General features: G+C 44.1%; 1 protein-coding gene across 3 annotated transcripts in view; it reads right to left on the minus strand.

The window, feature by feature from the left end:
- Window positions 1-3,986: 3,986 nt before the first annotated feature.
- The window catches only part of CNKSR3 (CNKSR family member 3), an 87,421-nt gene continuing 73,927 nt past the window's right edge, over window positions 3,987-17,480 (minus strand). For all 3 annotated transcript variants that reach the window (XM_047733010.1, XM_047733008.1, XM_047733009.1), the window contains 6 exons: window positions 15,448-15,516; window positions 15,021-15,167; window positions 10,936-11,060; window positions 8,167-8,375; window positions 7,580-7,669; window positions 3,987-5,366 (listed from right to left, as the gene is read on the minus strand). In XM_047733010.1, the coding sequence (XP_047588966.1) occupies window positions 5,068-5,366; window positions 7,580-7,669; window positions 8,167-8,375; window positions 10,936-11,060; window positions 15,021-15,167; window positions 15,448-15,516 (939 nt within the window). In that variant the 3' untranslated portion in view covers window positions 3,987-5,067. The remainder of the gene's footprint in view (window positions 5,367-7,579; window positions 7,670-8,166; window positions 8,376-10,935; window positions 11,061-15,020; window positions 15,168-15,447; window positions 15,517-17,480) is intronic.

Raw genomic sequence — 17,480 nt, forward strand, 5'->3', positions numbered from 1 at the left:
AACATAAAATTACGGGGTAACGCCCTTAAAATGGGTCTAGTCTGTGGAAGAACAAGAAAAAAATAGTAATTTGTTTCCTTATTTTTTTGTCTCCCTTTAATCATTCCTTCAAGAACAGTTGAGGGGGAGAGACAATGATGAGACTATATCTGGATCCCTGGATCCCGGATTTCAGGAGTGATGTAGCTCCTCTTTTTTTAAATGCCTTTGAGGTTTGTTTTTTAATTTTCTCCTGCAGCTTCAGTTTCACAACTTCTCAGGGAGACAAGAAACTCGGTAAAGAGGAGCGAGTGTAATAGTCTGTTGCAAGCATGGCATGAGCGCTCAGACTGGGGCTCATCATCCCAGGAGCAGGGACTGCAGCGCGGTAGGTAGTTGCTGGGAGAGAACGCAGGAGGAAAGCCCATGATCTTGGCTTTAGCCTCATCACGTGTTTTAATCCCTGAGGTCTGTCCTAAGTTGGCAGCACGTGAACACTTGACCAGTCAGAAGATAAACTTCACAAACACTACCATAGAATTTTTGAGTATCCCCAAGGATGGTCGGCACACGCCCAGACTCTTGTCTTTAATAACCCCACACCATGTGCCTTTCTATGTTGAGAGGAGTGGAGGAGGTGCCCCAGGGGTTCTCAAAGACTGTGTGCGACAGGCTCCTGGCTGAGTGATGTTATTTTGTTCATTGTGGACAAAATCTCGCCTTTCCTCTTTCCCATCAGTAAGCCACGGGCCATTACTGTAGAAGGACTTTTGTAAGAGGACAAAATCCTCTTCCACATATATACACAGGGTTTGAGACAGACCTCACATGCCTAAAACTGGAGAAAACACGGCCATCTAGCAAATCTGCATTGATGTAATCTCTTTGTCCTTTACTTACATTAAACCTACTTTTGTCAAAACTTTGTCAGACCAGCACTTGGCTAGCAGTAAGTTTAGTGGCAAAAAATAAAACCTCTAGGGCAAAACTTAGCAGTTAAGAAATCTCCAGAAAATTATAAGGTAAATTTTATTAAAAGATGACTGTTTTCTTTCTAATCCCATAGGTTATAAAATCTTTTTTTTCAATCCCTCGAGGTACCCCCAACCACATTCTATGATCCCACTAGGTTTGATTCATCATGAAGATCTTCCACCCGTTTGAAGAAACATCAGGAAAGGTCAGTTTTTGTGTACTATTTAAGTCAGTTTTTAATCGACAGATTTTTAAATACTCACTTTCAGCTGATTAGCATGAACGTGTAAAAAAAAATCCGCCTTCCACATAATCTCCAAGATAGGGAGTTTGTGGTAGTCTCCTCCCAAAGGAAATGATGCAGGGATTCTATCATGAGGGCGGGAGGGAAATGTGAACCCCGTGTCCATAAAAACTAGTCCCAGACACATGGAGACCTTCAAATGAGGCTGTCCCATTTATGTCTTCAGTGGCAAAAAAAATCTGTTTGCCTTTTATTCTTTGCTAATAATATTCAGATGTCAAACAATTTTATGTAAGTTCTTTAAAGGGTAAAATTACATGTAAATACCTTAGTGTTTTCTGAAGGCCAACACTCTGAAATTCAGTAACATTCATGGTCTTTGGGCCAGAAGTAGCAACAACTGCTTGGCTTTGGGGAGAGGAAAAGAAAAACAAAACAAAACAAAACAAAAAAACCACAGTAAAACAGATTCTAGAACCTCAGGTTTGGTGGGTAGAGAAGCAAGGAGAAAGAACCAGAGATAGACGATGGACAAGAACATAGCATGAAGACTGACTCACGCTCGATGATGATGATGGTGATGGGGCTTTCTTTTAAATCACTTGTTCTCAAAGGATGGCGTCTCGTCCTAGAGCCAGTTTTGTAAATGTGAGGTGCCAGTGACGGGGAGGGCCACTCCTGGTGAACAGATGGGGTCCGGGCACTGCGTGAGCTCCACTGGTTAGATCTCTTACAACCCAAAACTGTCCCCCATCGGTACAGCATCAGACTGCGCCACCAAGTACTCATGTGGATGGAAACCCGGCTCAGCACTGTCTGAGTCTGTAATCTCACTCTATCTGTAAACACACAGGGAATTTTTAGTCCAGTTTAAGACGTGTTGGAATTTTCAGGAATGCAATCACTCCCCAAATTGAGAGAAGCCTGTACGGTAAAGCGATTATGAACAAGGAGGGCAGAGCCAAATCGCTTCGATCTTACCCCCGGCTCTGTTATCAGCTGTCTACCCTTGGATGACTCCCTCACTTGTAAAATGGGAAGAACCGGGACACTCATCTCATAGTTGTTGGGTAAATATTTAGAACAATGGCAGGCACCCAGTAAGCACTACGTGGGTGTAGCTCTCATAGACTTTTGTTTTATCTACAACTTTATCAACAATTGGCCACATTTTAGAAAATCAAGTTACTGACATCCATCTGTTCCTGGCATTGCGTTGCCAGCAGAACACACATGTGCTGGTGTCCGTTTTGTAGCCGTCACATGCGTGGTGACTTTCTCTACAGATGCAAGTATGTGCCTTTTCTCATTATTTCAATACATCTTGTACTATAACCGTGCTAGAATATTTACATAAGAAAATAATTATTTCACTGTAAAACACTTATACATTTGTTTATATTTCATTTAGGACATTAAATTGATGCATGTGGTTATATTTACTATTAATTTCATTTTGGGATCGTAAAAGTATATGCGGATGATGCTTTTATGTTTGAGGATGGGTTTAATCATCCATGGCTTTTAGTTGATGATTGTAGCTATATTGTAAAATATTTATGATAAAAAGGGATGGGTGTTGAGTTGGGCTGGTAGGGTTAAAGAAAAAATCACTTTTAAAGTTTCAAGTGTCATTCCACACGTCCACCATTAAACCTCGACTGCTACGGAGGCAAGTCATTTCCTTTAATGGCTGAGCAATTAGTATTAAACTATTGTTTATATATCTCAATGAGATATATACAAACTTTTTTTTTTTTTTTTTTTTTTTAAGCAGGGATCTATTTCCCAAATGCAATTCAGGAGAAAACCCCAGGTAAAAATACAGATGAAGCCGTGGCATCTGACAGAATAAAGGCAGAGGACCCAGAAGCTTCTCTGGTCTTCTATGAACGCTTGAGGGAACAAAGTCACAGAAACACCCATGTGGTGCAGGAATTTAAGCTGGGCACTGTCTGTAGTTAAGACAGACTCCTGAAAATGCATTTTTGAGGATGGTCATCTGATCGCAAGTGGCATTTTCTCCACAGAAAAGGGGTCAACTTCCAGCTAAAACCTCCAAAGCTACTTAACTCATTACTCAGCTGAACAGCACTAAGAATCCTCCCAAATCCAGGGAGAGAGAGGAAATGTTGCCATCCCCTTTTCTGGGCATAAAGCCAGCTCAAGCTAACAGTAAAATGGGCTAAGGCTGGCGCCCTTCCTTTTTCATAGCTTCCACACTAGTCTCCAGAGCCTTATTACCAGACCTCCCCACCCCAAGCTCTGCCCTTACATTGTATTTAAAGCACCCAATGAATCATGCATTCCAAGCCTCTTCTGTCCTTCAGCCGCAGCTCCCTCAGAGGCTGACAGGAGGAGCTTGACTGAATTCAATCCCCTCAGCCTCACTAGAGGCACTTAAAAAGGAAGATGTTTACTAACTCCAGGGAAGCTCTAATTTGTTGAATTTCAGGCACTTGAGCAAAAAGGAAACAATTCCAGGGGTGTCGGTGGTGGTGAGAGCGTTGTTTTTGAGCAGGGAATACCAGCTTGGCCTAGGAATATACCTCAGGAAATTCCCCGGATAGAACGGTCACTATACCATGCTTCCTCAACACCCCCACTTCTAAACCATAAAAATCCCAAAATGCTTGGGAGGGTTTATTTTGTTTTCTAACATTAGCGCCCACAGCGGCAGCAGCCTGGGGGGTCACTTGTAAATCGGAAAGCACCCTGAAGCCTCGTTTTCATTAGCTTCACGCAGGACCGCAGGACGCAAAGCAGAAAAAATTCAATTACACGTGACTAAGAGTAAGAAAAATATACAACTATATTTAAAACACTTAAATTAACAAGATAGGACTTTTCTGTTCTAACAAAATATCATACATTCAGTTTAAACAAGAGTTAATATCCTGACACACTTTTCCAAAATACCTGATGCTAGTTGAAAATTAGTGACCATGAGACTTTCCAAGAGATTTCTATTTAGCAAAATATGTACAATTTTGAAGAACTGCCTGTGTTTTTTGTTTTTTGTTTTTTTCCTGGAAGACAGACTTTACACAGTCAAAATGCAAACTGCTGTATCTCTCATAAACCTAAATATTGTTGCTTCATTTTTCTGAAATGATCCTTTGGCTGTCAGCACATCTTATAGCTTCTTTTCCCTTAAAGACAATAATATATAACAACGACGACACCCCTCACGGATAACCATAAACTTCTTTGTGTGTAGTAATCCCTACCTAAATGTGTTCATGTGTTTCTGTGTTAACTGACCTACATACTGAGATTGTTACGAAAAGGGAATAACCAAGTGCAACAGGCCCACACTTACTGAAACCACTTCTTTGAAACAGCATGAAATGCATGCCACATGTTATGTCAAAGTCAAAGCTGCTACATTTACAAACAGGGTATATGTAGCTTGAAAAATCAAAACAAAAATGTTTTCTCCACTGGCTTTTTCAGGTGAAGAAGATGGACCACAAAGCAAGGCCTCGGTGACAAGGGCCACCAACTTCAGCCCCGTCCCCAACACAACCATGGCCCAGTTCCCCATAACGACCAAAACATTCCCGGCGCAGGCCCCGGTGTACACTGTGTGCCTTTGTGTCCCCGCCCTAAGGAAGCAAGAAGAGCAGTCTCGACTCATTTCTCTCCTTCGGCCTCCACAAGGCAACACCTAAGATCCTCCGTGATCTGTCCCCATCCAATCAGTTCCAAATTCCGAGAGGGCAGTGTACAACTTCCAAAAGAAACAAACAATGAAATCGCATAAGGTCACGTCATAATACTGTGGATGGAAACCGCAACAGGTTGTCAAGGGAAAAAGCAAGGCACTTGGGAGCAGGAGGCAGGGACGAGTCCGAGGAGGGCGGAGCTCAGTGAGTCAAGAGTTTCAGGCGAGTAAACCAGCTGACCAACAGGGACGGCTCCGTGGAGGAGGCCTTGGCCGCCGAGGAGACCGGCTTCTTTCTGGGCCCTTCCTCCTGGAATGGGATCGTGGCGCTGCTGTGGAGATCCGAACCGAGGTAGCCCCTGCTCCCCCGGACGTAGTCCGCGCCGCGGACCAGCTGCCTCTCCGCTGGGGGCCTGGAGAAGCGGTATGGGGGCGAGGAGCGCTCTTCGAGGATGGGGGGGATCCGCTCGTTACTGAAATACCGGCACAGGGCGTCCTCACCTGTTCGCAGACAGAGCCCACGAGTCCGTTAAAATCCACCGCACCGTCCAGTTCAGCCAGGCGGGCAGCGTGCTGAGACCCGGTGCCCTCGGGGTGCGTCCCAGACCCTGCCCTCCCCCCGGCCAGCCAGGCGCACCCCACTGGATGTTTAGAAAGTAGAAGCGGAGTCCATCAAAGGCTGCTTTTACAACCCGAGAGGCAGCACAAGGGCAGCGCAGGATCGGAGAGCCCACACTTCTTAACCAGTGTAAGAACTTTCGTAACTTTTCACTCGAAATTGAAGGGGGGAAACAAAAGCGAAAAGGTTGTCTCAGTCTGCACTCCTTAAGGCCCGATCTACTCTTGTTCAATGCCTGTGGGCACTGGGACAGTGGTTCTTATCCCCAAGCCTCCCCTAACGAGCAATTTGGAAGATGGGGGTGCCTTGGGCTGTCACCCTCAGTAAAGGGCAGGCACTATCATTCACCTTTACTAGACAGGGTTCTGCCATGCTTAAGACAGTTCCAAACAAGGAAGAATGGTCCCAGCCTAAATGCCAGTACACCGCTCTTGGGGGGGGGGGGGGGGGGATGGGGGATAGTTAAGAAACTGGAGAGAAACCTAAAATGCAGGGCAGTCTGGCCACGTGTAGCATTCTTTTGACCCAGAAATTATGACGATCTAGGGACAAGATGCTTAGTGCAGCGTTGCTCACATTGGGGGGAGGGAAGGGGGTGCACACACCCAGCCAAGGTGTCCAGCAGCAGTAGCCTGGGTGAGTACACGCTACAGCCCTAACATGGATGTTAGGATGTCATGCAGTTGCTACAGAAAACACACATGTGTTGAGTAAATCACCTTTCACGGTACTGTCAAAAATCTATTTCTTCCATTTTGCACATTTTTTCTAAGTGTATAACACCAGAAAACATTCAGAGTGATTATTTCTAGGTTGGGGAAGCAGAGGACAGTTGAGTTTTATTTTCTCGTGTCTTCTAGATGTTTCTCCATGTGCCTATTTCGCTTTTGTAACCAAAGGGGTAGTTGCTTTGAAGAAGTGCCCATTGTCAAAGAGCCACATAATGCAGGAGTCTACTTATAGGAAACGTCAAGAGTACAAAAATCCAGAGAGACAGAAAGTAGATTAGTGGCTGCCAGGAGCTGAGGGAGGAGGGAATGAGGAGTGACTACCTGAAGGGGTTTCTTTCCGAAGTGATAAAATATGCTGGAATTAGACAGTGCTGATGGACACACAACTCCATGAATGCATTAAAAACCTCTGAATTGTACACTTTAACAGGGTGAGCAGATTTATGGTATGTGAGTCCTCTCTCAAGAAAGCTGCTTTTTTTTTAAGTGCCCATCACGCGGACAGACACCTTTTCATTCTAAAATGATCCTACGACAGAACTTGGAAGGTGAGACAGGAGGTCAAGTATTTCTCCATTTTCAGACTTAACAGTCCCCACCTCCCACCCGGATCTCTCAATTCTAAAAGGAAGTAAAAGGCTAAATCAGGGATTAAAAGCCCAAGAGAACAGCGATGAAGATGTTGACATTTCTAAATCTAAACAAAGGACAGCCCTGCCACCTGCTGACTGCTCCACTGATTGTCACATGCCAGCTAAGGGTATCCCAGACCTTACACCACAGACATCTTCTCCCTTTCCTGCTTTCTTATGCTCCAGGTGATTCAGGTTCCTGAGGGAGAAACTTTACCAAGGCCCGGGGAGCTGTGAGGGGTTGCTCACTGTGGAAGTTGAGCCTCCAGAACTTTTTTCCTCTTCCTTTTATTTATTTATTTTTTAAAGGTTTTATTTATTTGTTGGAGGGAGAAAGAGCACAGGAGGAGAGTGAGAGAGAGAAGCAGACTCCCCACTGAGCAGGAAGCCTGAGGTGGGGCTCGATCCCAGAACCCTGAAATCATGGCCTGAGCTGAAATCGGGAGTCAGAGGCTTAACCAACTGAGCCACCCAGGCGCCCCCACAACCTTTTTAGAGCACACGATGCTAATGAGAAGATTCACAGTCACTAAGTAGGATAATATAATTCTGCCATTCCAGGAACAGGTAGGGCCTCAGAGACTCAGCAGCCCCGACGTTATAGATGAAGGGACAGGACTCGGGCTGGGATCCTCTATCTGGTTATTATAGCACAACTAGGAACAGGGCTGAAATGAGGGCCATGGCCCTTTTGATTCCGGTTTGGTGTATTTGGGGTTTGTTTCAACTTACCCTTCCTCCCGTGACCTCGAGGTCTGGCAAAAGGGTCCACGATCCCCATCCAGCTCCCATCCGCAGGCATGGACAAAGGTCGGGGCTTGCCTTCAAAGGGAAGGGAAGGACACGACAAGTTGACAGAGTTTGTGGACCTTAGAGCATCTTTCCTTTTATTTATAACTTAAGACTCCCCCATATCACACTCACTTAAACCTAAGTGATAACATTATTGTAAACTAAGGAAAGTACTGCAAAGCCTCCCATTTCCGTGGCAAGCAATGAGAACACAGGCCAGCTGAACTCAAGCCTGTGTTGTCTACAGAGCAAAGCCGTTCCACGCTAAAAGCCAGGCCCTGCAAGTTAAAACCGTAACATGATCTCACTCCACTGGGCTTTGAGGCCAGGCAGCGAGTAATGATTCCACAAGACTTCGCTTTGGAGAGATGAATAAAGGTCTCATACTTAGAATTTCATTGAGGTTTATGTTTTCCTCAGATTACCCTACAAGTCTGCCAAATTCATCCAACAGTTCCAAATAAGGAAGGGGCGTAGGGGAGGGAGGAAAAACAAAGGCAGAACAAAACAAACAGGCCGAAATGTACCATGAGATGGAGTTTTCTCTCTCATTTTTGTAGGCAGAATATTGGTTTCCACCGAATACCCAGGCAACTGATCAGAATCAGCAATGGTAAATCTCCGTCTTCGGCTCTCCTGGTCCAGGAAGGAATTTGGCGACTCGGAACCCTTGGGACCAGGCAATGGCTGTTTACACTTACTAAAGCCTCCATAAAGAAAACTCCCGTTTTCATCCCTGGAAGACAGTGGGCAATAATTAAGTCGCTTACAAAGATCCTCTCCTACAGAAGGACTGCAGGACATATTTCCTCCAGCACACACACACGTAAGAAAATTTTAATCTTCCTTTCCACTGCAGGAAGAAGCATTCCTTTTTTGTTCTGTTACCCTCCAATACACAGAAATCCTATTACGTAAGAGTAAATAGCATGATCCTACTAAATAAAGGAAAAATCGCTTTTTTTTTTTTTCCAGATCTGTGTAAAGAGTATAAATACAGCTTTGAAAAGACAGCTCTGGTTTCCTGTACTTCTATCCTGTATCTGAATCTCCTATTTATTACAGAAATCACAAGTGAAGGTATGATTGAGCCATTTTTTTGATGCCCAAAGTAGTATCTTTGCCAAGATCTAGCAGAGAAGACACTGGATGTGTAATGGAGTTGTTTTAGGTTTGAAAATTATGTCAAAAAATACAAAGGCGCCTTTATCATACCCTGTTTTCTGAACTCCCTACAGAAGCTGGAAAGTGTGGCTTAGGGACTCCAATTTAATTCTTTCTACATGTCAGCTTTCCTAAAACTTAATTCTAGTTGAATCCAAGTTACCAGCTAGTTACATTTTTTTTTTTTTTGCATTTAGAAAATTCTCTTAGGTGATCATTGCAAAAACTACTAGACAAATTACAACATCAACTGAGTCCAAACATAATCTAAAGATCAGCTTTGCCTGCTTGGTATTCCCAGTGAACCTCCTGCCTGTGCACCCCCCTTTTCCTTCTACAAATCCATCTCCTTCTATACTTTTAACCCGGGCATATAACTGCCCCAGTCACAAAGCTCTCAAGACTCACCTCTCGTTCTCCATAACCATGTGCATGTTTCATTCCTCCGAAGGTATCCTTCATTAATGGTGTGTAAGTGTATGTGTGTATGCATGTGTGCGTATGTATCATGTGTGCATGTGTGTCTCCCCTGAAGCTTAAAAGCTCCAGTTTGCTTTCCCCTTTACTATGCACGTACCCTTTTTCCTGCCACTGCTCTGTGACCCTTCACTGACACCCAAACAAGAACATTCAGAGTTGGGGGTTAGGGAGTGGCCTCCTGGTTTCTTATAAAACCACCCACACACAGGTCATCAGTGAAACTGTGCTCTCCGTGTGCAAAGGCAACTACCTGTCACTTGAAACGCATTTAAGATCCTGTGACCACAGGACTCTGGTCTGTGAAGACAGGGAAGGGTCCCATCTACCAACTAGCATGCCTCTGATCAGCTAAGGTTCTCTATGCACTGTACTAAGTTCTGGGTGGCCCAAAGCCAGGGAGAGGAAAACGATGTTCATTTTTCCTGTGCCCAGGGAAGAAACAGGACAGATTCAAACACTCAGCTTAAAACAAAAACAAACCAACAAAAAACTTCCAATATAAAGTGACATATCACTGTAAGATTCAGCCTGAACTTTTTCTTATGAAATATTATACCATAATTATGTATTTCTCCATTTATTCTTGAACAGCTGACTAAGACATTGGCAGTTCTCTGGGGGTAAGAACCACATCTGTTTTGTGTAAGATGGTGATGCAGGCCTTGCACTCACTAAACTTATGTTGAATAAATGAGTTAAATTCTCCGTAAATGGGTAAACTGATATAAATAAACCTGTATTTCACACCTAAATAATCCCCAATGGAACAGCTAATATGGCTAGCCTCGTTATACCATTGACAATTAAGAATGTCTTCTAGTAGAACTTCTAAGAGACACACAAACACACGCAACCACAAGTACCACACCTCTATTCACATTTCTTAAGTCCTATGAAGAACACAAATCTACCCCAAAATACAGCTTAACTTTTAACTTGCTGCACAAAAACATGTATTATCTTCCTCCCCAGAGATGATCTGACCTTATACATAATGAAACTTCAGCTTCAGGGACCCCCAAACAGCCCTTTCCGGTGTTCCAGGAGGAGCTAAAACAATGCATTCCCAAGAATGCGTGCTTTCTCCTCTCCATCAAACTACATAGTTTCAAGACCCATGAAACCTGGATCCATCCCTACATTTCTCCCTAAATGATCACACATCCCCCTCCCCGTTTTATTGAGAAATAACTAGCATATAATGTTGGGTTCATTTTAGGTGTATGACATAATGACTTGATTCATGTACCTATTGTGAAATGATCACTACAAAAAGTTAACACCCATCACCTCACACAGTTACAAATGCTTTTATTCTTGTGATGCGAACTTTTAAAATCTCTCTCAGCAACCTGGAGATATAAAGTACAATACTGTTAACTATAATCACCGTGCTGTTCATGACATCCCACAACTTCCTTATCTTGTAACTAGAAGTCTGGACCTTGTGACCACCCCCTGCCCTTCACCCATTCCTCCTACCCCTACTCCCAGGACCACACTCTATAGAACAACTGCCATTTCAAGACTTAGCCCTGTCACCCTGGAGTACATCAACTTCTGCCCTTGAAATCCTCACGGCCTTCACACCGCCACTCAAATCTCCACGCACAGGAGATGGGCATGCACACCGCCAACGGACGCTGACATACCGGGGAGAGTAGGGAACGGCCGGCGGAGGAGGGATATAAAGATCCAGGATGGCTGGCTTCTCCTTCTTCAGCGAGGTATCCATAGTGCTTTCAGGGGACTGGGTTGTCGTGGGTGGAGGTGAGGCCTGAAATGGAGGCCAGTGCAAAGAGCGGAGGTGAGATTATTCTTGGGTAACTCTCCTTCCCCAAAGCCAACACTGAGGGCTGACGTCATTTGTGTGTTTACAACTATTAGCAACACTCAATGCATAGTCTTTGAGACACTCGGAATCAACTGGGCGTTTTGAAAGACTAGATGCGTAGGAAGAAGTAGAGGCTTGGGGGTAAAGGGAAGAGGGTGCCTGGGTGGCTCAGTTAGTTGGGCATTTGACTCTTGGTTTCAGCTCAAGTCACGAAGGCACGGGTCGTGGGATCGAGTACCTCATCCGGCTCTGTGCTCAGCATTGAGTCTGCTTGAAAGATTCACTCCCTCTCCCCCTCCTCCCCACTCACCCATTTGCATGCCTGCTCTCTCGCGCTCTCTCTCTCTCTCTCTCGCAAATAAGTAAATAAATCTTAAAAAAAAAAAAAAAGTAGAGGCTTGGAAGCCAGGTTAGAATTCTATCTCTGAGCAAATCACTTAAATACCCTTGTCTGTTTCCTCCTCAAAAAACAGCCATCCTGACAGTAGCTCCTGCGCTGGGCTGTGGCCCACACTGGTTGAGTGAGTTCATACAAATCAGTAGCGATGCTATCATGCACAGGAGCATGGGCTTGGGCCTCCGTCCGGGTGCTATCCTGGCTACAGCTCTCACTAGCTGTGTATCTCTGGGCAAATCGCTCAACTTCTCTGTGCCTCATCTATAAGACGGGAATAAACGAGACATGAATAGCACCCACAGAAGGTGAATTAAGTGACATGATACACGTCATAGGCTTAGCACACTGTGTGTCACACAGTAAGTGCACAACCTTATGTGCTTTTTGTCACATATCCATACAAGTTAATTTTAGAATTTTAAAATCCTTACAGCTTAATTTTAATTATGTTATTAGGCTCAAAAGGACCTATTTTTTGAAATCTTATGTGAGACCTTCAAGTCTTATTTCTTCTATAGACTAACAATGACGACACACTTTCTGGCGGGTAAAGGAAGGCTGACGAAATCCCAGAGCCGAGGCATAAAGACCTTTGGTGACAGCCAGTGGGTGGTGACGGCCACACAAGAACTGTGCCTGGCCCCTGGTACCTCAAACCCTATCCAGCTGGGATAGTGACCAAAGACCCCACAGTAGCCCCCAAGTGAGACCATGAGCTATATTTAAGGATTGGAAGGACTAGAATGTACTCACAGTGACAGCCCTGTTTTAGGGGGAGACCCCCAGACTCAAGAGAAATAGGGGCTTAGTCTTTAGTCTCCTGTGACATGATCCCTACAATCTGGATGGTGGCCACCAACACAGTCAACTCTACTCAATATAGAACTGATTAACAGCATCTGAAAAAATGCTGAAAACAGCATCGAGGCCCCCCACGAGTATTAACAGAAGTACAGTACAGCACTGGCACAGAGTGGGCGCTCTCCAAAGACTCCAGCATTGATGATGCTGGCTGTAAGAAGAACTTTCATTTACCAGGATGATGGCCTAAAACCAACAAGGACACCTTCTCAGGAACAGCCAACATTAATGATGGTGGCAAGAATGAAAGAAACGCCCTCCCACAAGAGGTGGGTGCCCAGGCATGAAGCCTGGAGAATGACACACAGCAATGTCAGGGAGTGTCAGTGTTCCAGAATTTATATTTTGCAACTATCCTGGACCCGTCATGAGAACACTTGGTAGCTAAGCTGTGAAAACGGCCTCTCAGCTGTGATGCTGGTTCTCCCCCTGGGTCAGAAGGAAAACTAGGTATCTCTTCCCTCACCATCAACTGGTCCCCAAAACTGCACAGTAAATGGGATTTGGCAGGAAGGTGGACAAAGCCAGAGAGGAGGGAAGCATGCCCTTCTGAAGTGAATTTCCAGACATCAAGGGACTAACTCTAGCCTGTACCTAAAAACAGCTTCCACTTAGACTTGAACACAGACACTTGAACCGTCCCCCCCTTACTTCCAACTCAGTGTTTCTCAGAAGACACACCATCTCTGCCTTCCTGACTCTAATTTCTGTCACTGGTGTTACCAGCCAGGTTCAATGTCACACTGCACACCTGCCTTGCTTGCCTTCCTCATCTCTTAGCCCAAAGCCTTTTAAGATTTTTATTTACTTATTTATTTTATTTTATTTTATTTTATTTTTTTGAGAAAGAGGGAGAGAAAGAGAGTGCAGAAATGTGTGAGAGAAAGAACACAAGCAGGGGGAGAAGCAGAAGGAGAGAGAGAGATGCCAGCTCCCAACTGAGCAGGAAGCCCAATGTGGGGGCTCGATCCCAAGACCCTGGGATCATGACCTGAGCCAAAGGCAGATGCTTAACCAACTGAGCCACTCAGTAGCCCCAGCTTTCTCTCACAGGAAATACCAATAATTAGGGGTGAGGTTTAGAAAGATTAAATACCTTATCAGAGATCCCGTAGTTAGTAAGTGGCAGAGCTGGGATTCAAACTGGAGAAGTTGAACTCTAAGCCCCCTGTCTAACCACTAGGCTGTGCTGCTTTGTGAGTTTTTTTTCATGCTTCTTCCAAATGACCTCTTCGCATGAGTCTTTCACTGGCATTGCCCCATCACAGTCGGGGTGTGATTGATATTGTTATTATTTAAGAGATGATTATAAGAATTGACTTATAAATCATTTATTTATCAGTTATTATTTAAGAAGTGATTTTAATTATGTGTCCTTCCTTATTCCATATCCTATTTATTTGATTTTTTTTAAAGATTTTATTTATTTATTTGACAGACAGAGATCACAAGTAGGCAGAGAGGCAGAGAGAGAGGAGGAGGAGGAAGCTGGCTCCCCGCCGAGCAGAGAGCCCGACGCGGGACTCGATCCTAGGACCCTGACACCATGACCTGAGCCAAAGGCAGAGGCCCAACCCACTGAGCCACTCAGGTGCCCCTGTTATTCATTTTAAACCCCGCATTGAGATACACGTATAGGTGTATTTCCAACGCTGTATGTATCACAGAGGGTCCAAACGGAGAGCCTGAGGCCATTACCACTCCTTCCATTTGAAGACGAACCGTAAAATGGCAGACGGTTCCACATAAACTACAATCTCAGTCTTTAAAAAGGGCATTAAAAAAGTGTCATTGCTTTTTATTTATGATTTAAGAAATAAACACTAAGGACCAATGATATCAGGAGGGGTCTGGTCCCTGAGCATACACCACCCAGCTGTGGGGAAAAGGGAGTACACTGTTCATATAGAATTCTACAACAGTATCCGACACGATGCCTTAAGTTGGTCTGCCGCTGCTGATCACTCGAGTCTGCCAGCTCTGAACTAAACATGGCCAATTCCCACGGTCCCTAGCCCTGCCTTGGCAGGAATCCACCCCAGGTGGTCTCTCCAGGGTTAGTGCTCAAACCGTGTACTGTCAGATGTGTTTGAAAGGAGAGGGGAAAAGGACCAGAACGAACTTTCTGCAGTGATGATGACAGCCACTAGCCACACGAGGCTACCAGACCTCTGAAGTGTGGCTAATGAGGCCAAGGAACTGGACCTTTCATTTTATTTAATCATTTAAACAGTCACATGTGGCGAGTGCAAAATCTAGAACCTGTGTTCTCACTGAAGTAGGACTAGAGAATGATTCCGTATATGCGAACTCCTGAAACCAATCACCTTCAAATGGTAACTGTTCTTTCTGGAGACAAATCTGATCCTCAACACGGTTCATGCGCAGAGGGCAGAAAAAGGTTTACAAGGGTGCCTGGGTGGCTCAGTGGGTTAAGCCTCTGCCTTCGGCTCTGGTCATGATCTCAGGGTCCTGGGATTGAGCCCCACATCGGGTTCTCTGCTCGGCAGGGAGCCTGCTTCTCTTCCTCTCTCTCTGCCTGCCTCTCTGCCTGCTTGTGATCTCTGTCTGTCAAATAAATAAATAAAATCTTAAAAAAAAAAAAAAGAAAAGAAAGAAAAAGGTTTACAACCAATAACGGATACCTGCACGAGGGGCGGTCTCCACCGGAGGTTTTTCAGGGGAGCAGGGGTAAAGTTGAAAGAACCCGTGGGGCGCTTCTTTAGCAGTAATACGACTCCTGTAGGATTCTCTCTCAATTTTCTCACCAGATTTTTGAGCTGCCATCCCACCTTCAAAGAAAGAAAATGAGAAGGGACTCACTTGTGAGTTATGAAAAATCCAATCTATGAATTTATTTCAAGGAAATCAGTTGTGGGCAACTAAGCAGACATTAGTGTGTCCATCTGAGCACTACTTAAAACTATGGGAAATTGGACGAAAGTCACAAATTTCAAAAGTTCAAGCAAAATGGATTTAAAATTGAAAATTAAAAAAATTAAAAGTTTTGGATTTAGTTAAAAGCGCTAGAGGGGAATAGGATAAGTCTTAAGTCTCAATGAACAAACTCACCACAGTCTGCTGATTAACCTGAATGACTTCATCACCAGCGTGAATCTTCTGAGATCTGTCTGCAGGAGACTATTAGGAACAAACACAGAGACCTGTCTTATTTTTTTAAATCTTCTATTTGTTTCTGCTTCTATTTCTTCCTCCTCCTTTCTTCTGCAGACAATGAGGAGTAGAAATACAATTTTCTCCAGAACTATTACATGGAGCACTTTTGAGACAATCCCAGGACAATATGGTCTGTAGAGCCTGGCATGGGGGTGGGCACTCATGTTCCCCACCTGATGAATGGCTGGCTGGTCCAGACCATCTGTCCGTTCCAACAGCAGGGTCCACCTAACCCACCAGGAAGAGTGGGACATGCAGCCGGGTCCATCTAACCCATCAGGAAAAGTGGCACATCCTGCGACACAGTGAACTAATAAAAAAGGCTTTCTTTGGTTCATCTACCGTAGATTCCTATCAAAATTAGTCCTGTAAAAGCTGACCAACTGCTTAACACGTAAAAACCATTGTTATGGTGATGTTCACATCTCCTTTTAAGCAATTATTAACACGAACTCTTGTCTACTCAACCTTGTTTTACGCATCATCACAATGCTATTATAGCACAGAAAGACGGTGACATTGGAAAATGTACTTCTTTAAAGAAAATGAATTTAATTTAATGTACTTCTTTAGAGAAAACAAATTTAAATTTTTGTCATTTTCAGGTTGAATCCAAAAATGAATGTGTTTTCAGTATCCGAAGTCCAGATTTTGATTCTGCCCAATAATACTTTGCTACAAATCTGCACATATATATATAAATATATATATAGCTTTCTCTCCACTTATGTGTGCATATAAATATCTACATATAATCTATTTCTCAAATATTTGTCCACAATATTCTGTTCAATTAATGAAACTAGCACTCTCTGTGTTTAAGGTGTCTCCTATGAGCAAAAGCAAAGAAAAGGATAAAACCTTCATTTCAAATTACAATTTAATGTTCTCGAGGCCAGAGTATTTTATTTGCTAACTTATGTAACCGACTGAATCTTCAGACATATTTATAATTATTTTTCTAAAAAAAAAGCAGCACCTCTGAACACGGTCAAGAGGACGGGACCTCTTGAGGACCAAACACAAGACATCCTTGGCTCAATCTTCTTGCTCAACTGTTGGGACAGGCTCAACAAGAAATGAGCAAACAGCATTAAACTATACAAACTGTCCCTTCAATGTATCTAGAGCCAACGCAAGGCACAGGGAACTGAGAGTTATTTTTCCTGCCACCGTAACAACCAGCAGTGTCTTCCCTGAGAGACCTGCACCGTGGGTACCTCAGGGAGATAGTCTACCTCAATCTCTTTCTCTTGAGGCACTGAAAGAAAAAAAACAAAATGTGTCTAGGCTCCCTTTTGCCCCTGCATGGCAGATGCTTAACCCAGAGTTAGAGACCAATTTCCATAAGTCCAGTCAGAATCAGTCCAGCCCAGATAATCTTCCCGGCTTGGGGTTCATTTAAGGTAAAGTTTCACTTTAAGAAGATGGTCCTGAGGCTAGGATGTTCTTGTTTATGGATGTGCAATCTTAAAAACCAATCCCAAATGTCCTGAATTGACTTTCCTTCCTAGGGATCCTCATGCATTCATTTCTCAAATGTCCTACCAGGTGATGAAGAGAGGTGTTTGGCAGAACACTGGTAAAGAGAGAGCTTGATACCAAAATTCTCCCTGGGCCAGTGACTCTTGCCTATTCTCACCATGAGCCAGACTACTGAAAAATGATGCTTGTTCTGGTTTTCTGCAAAAGGGTGATGACCCCGAGAAGAATGCATCTATTCTTCAGAGGCTAATCGAATTCCCACATCATCTCAGAGGTGGGGAACAGAAGTATGGATAAGATCCTGTCAAGGTGTTGGACAACTTCAAAAAAGAAGTCATTGAGAATCACTAGACACTGTTAGGCTGACCTTGGAATGATCCTGACTTCTCGGGTAACCTCCCCCCAAAATGGACTGGAGGCCTAAGATGACCTGCTGTCGTTGC

The sequence above is a fragment of the Lutra lutra genome, chromosome 6 (assembly GCF_902655055.1).
Source record: "Lutra lutra chromosome 6, mLutLut1.2, whole genome shotgun sequence".
NCBI classification, from domain to species: domain Eukaryota; kingdom Metazoa; phylum Chordata; class Mammalia; order Carnivora; family Mustelidae; genus Lutra; species Lutra lutra.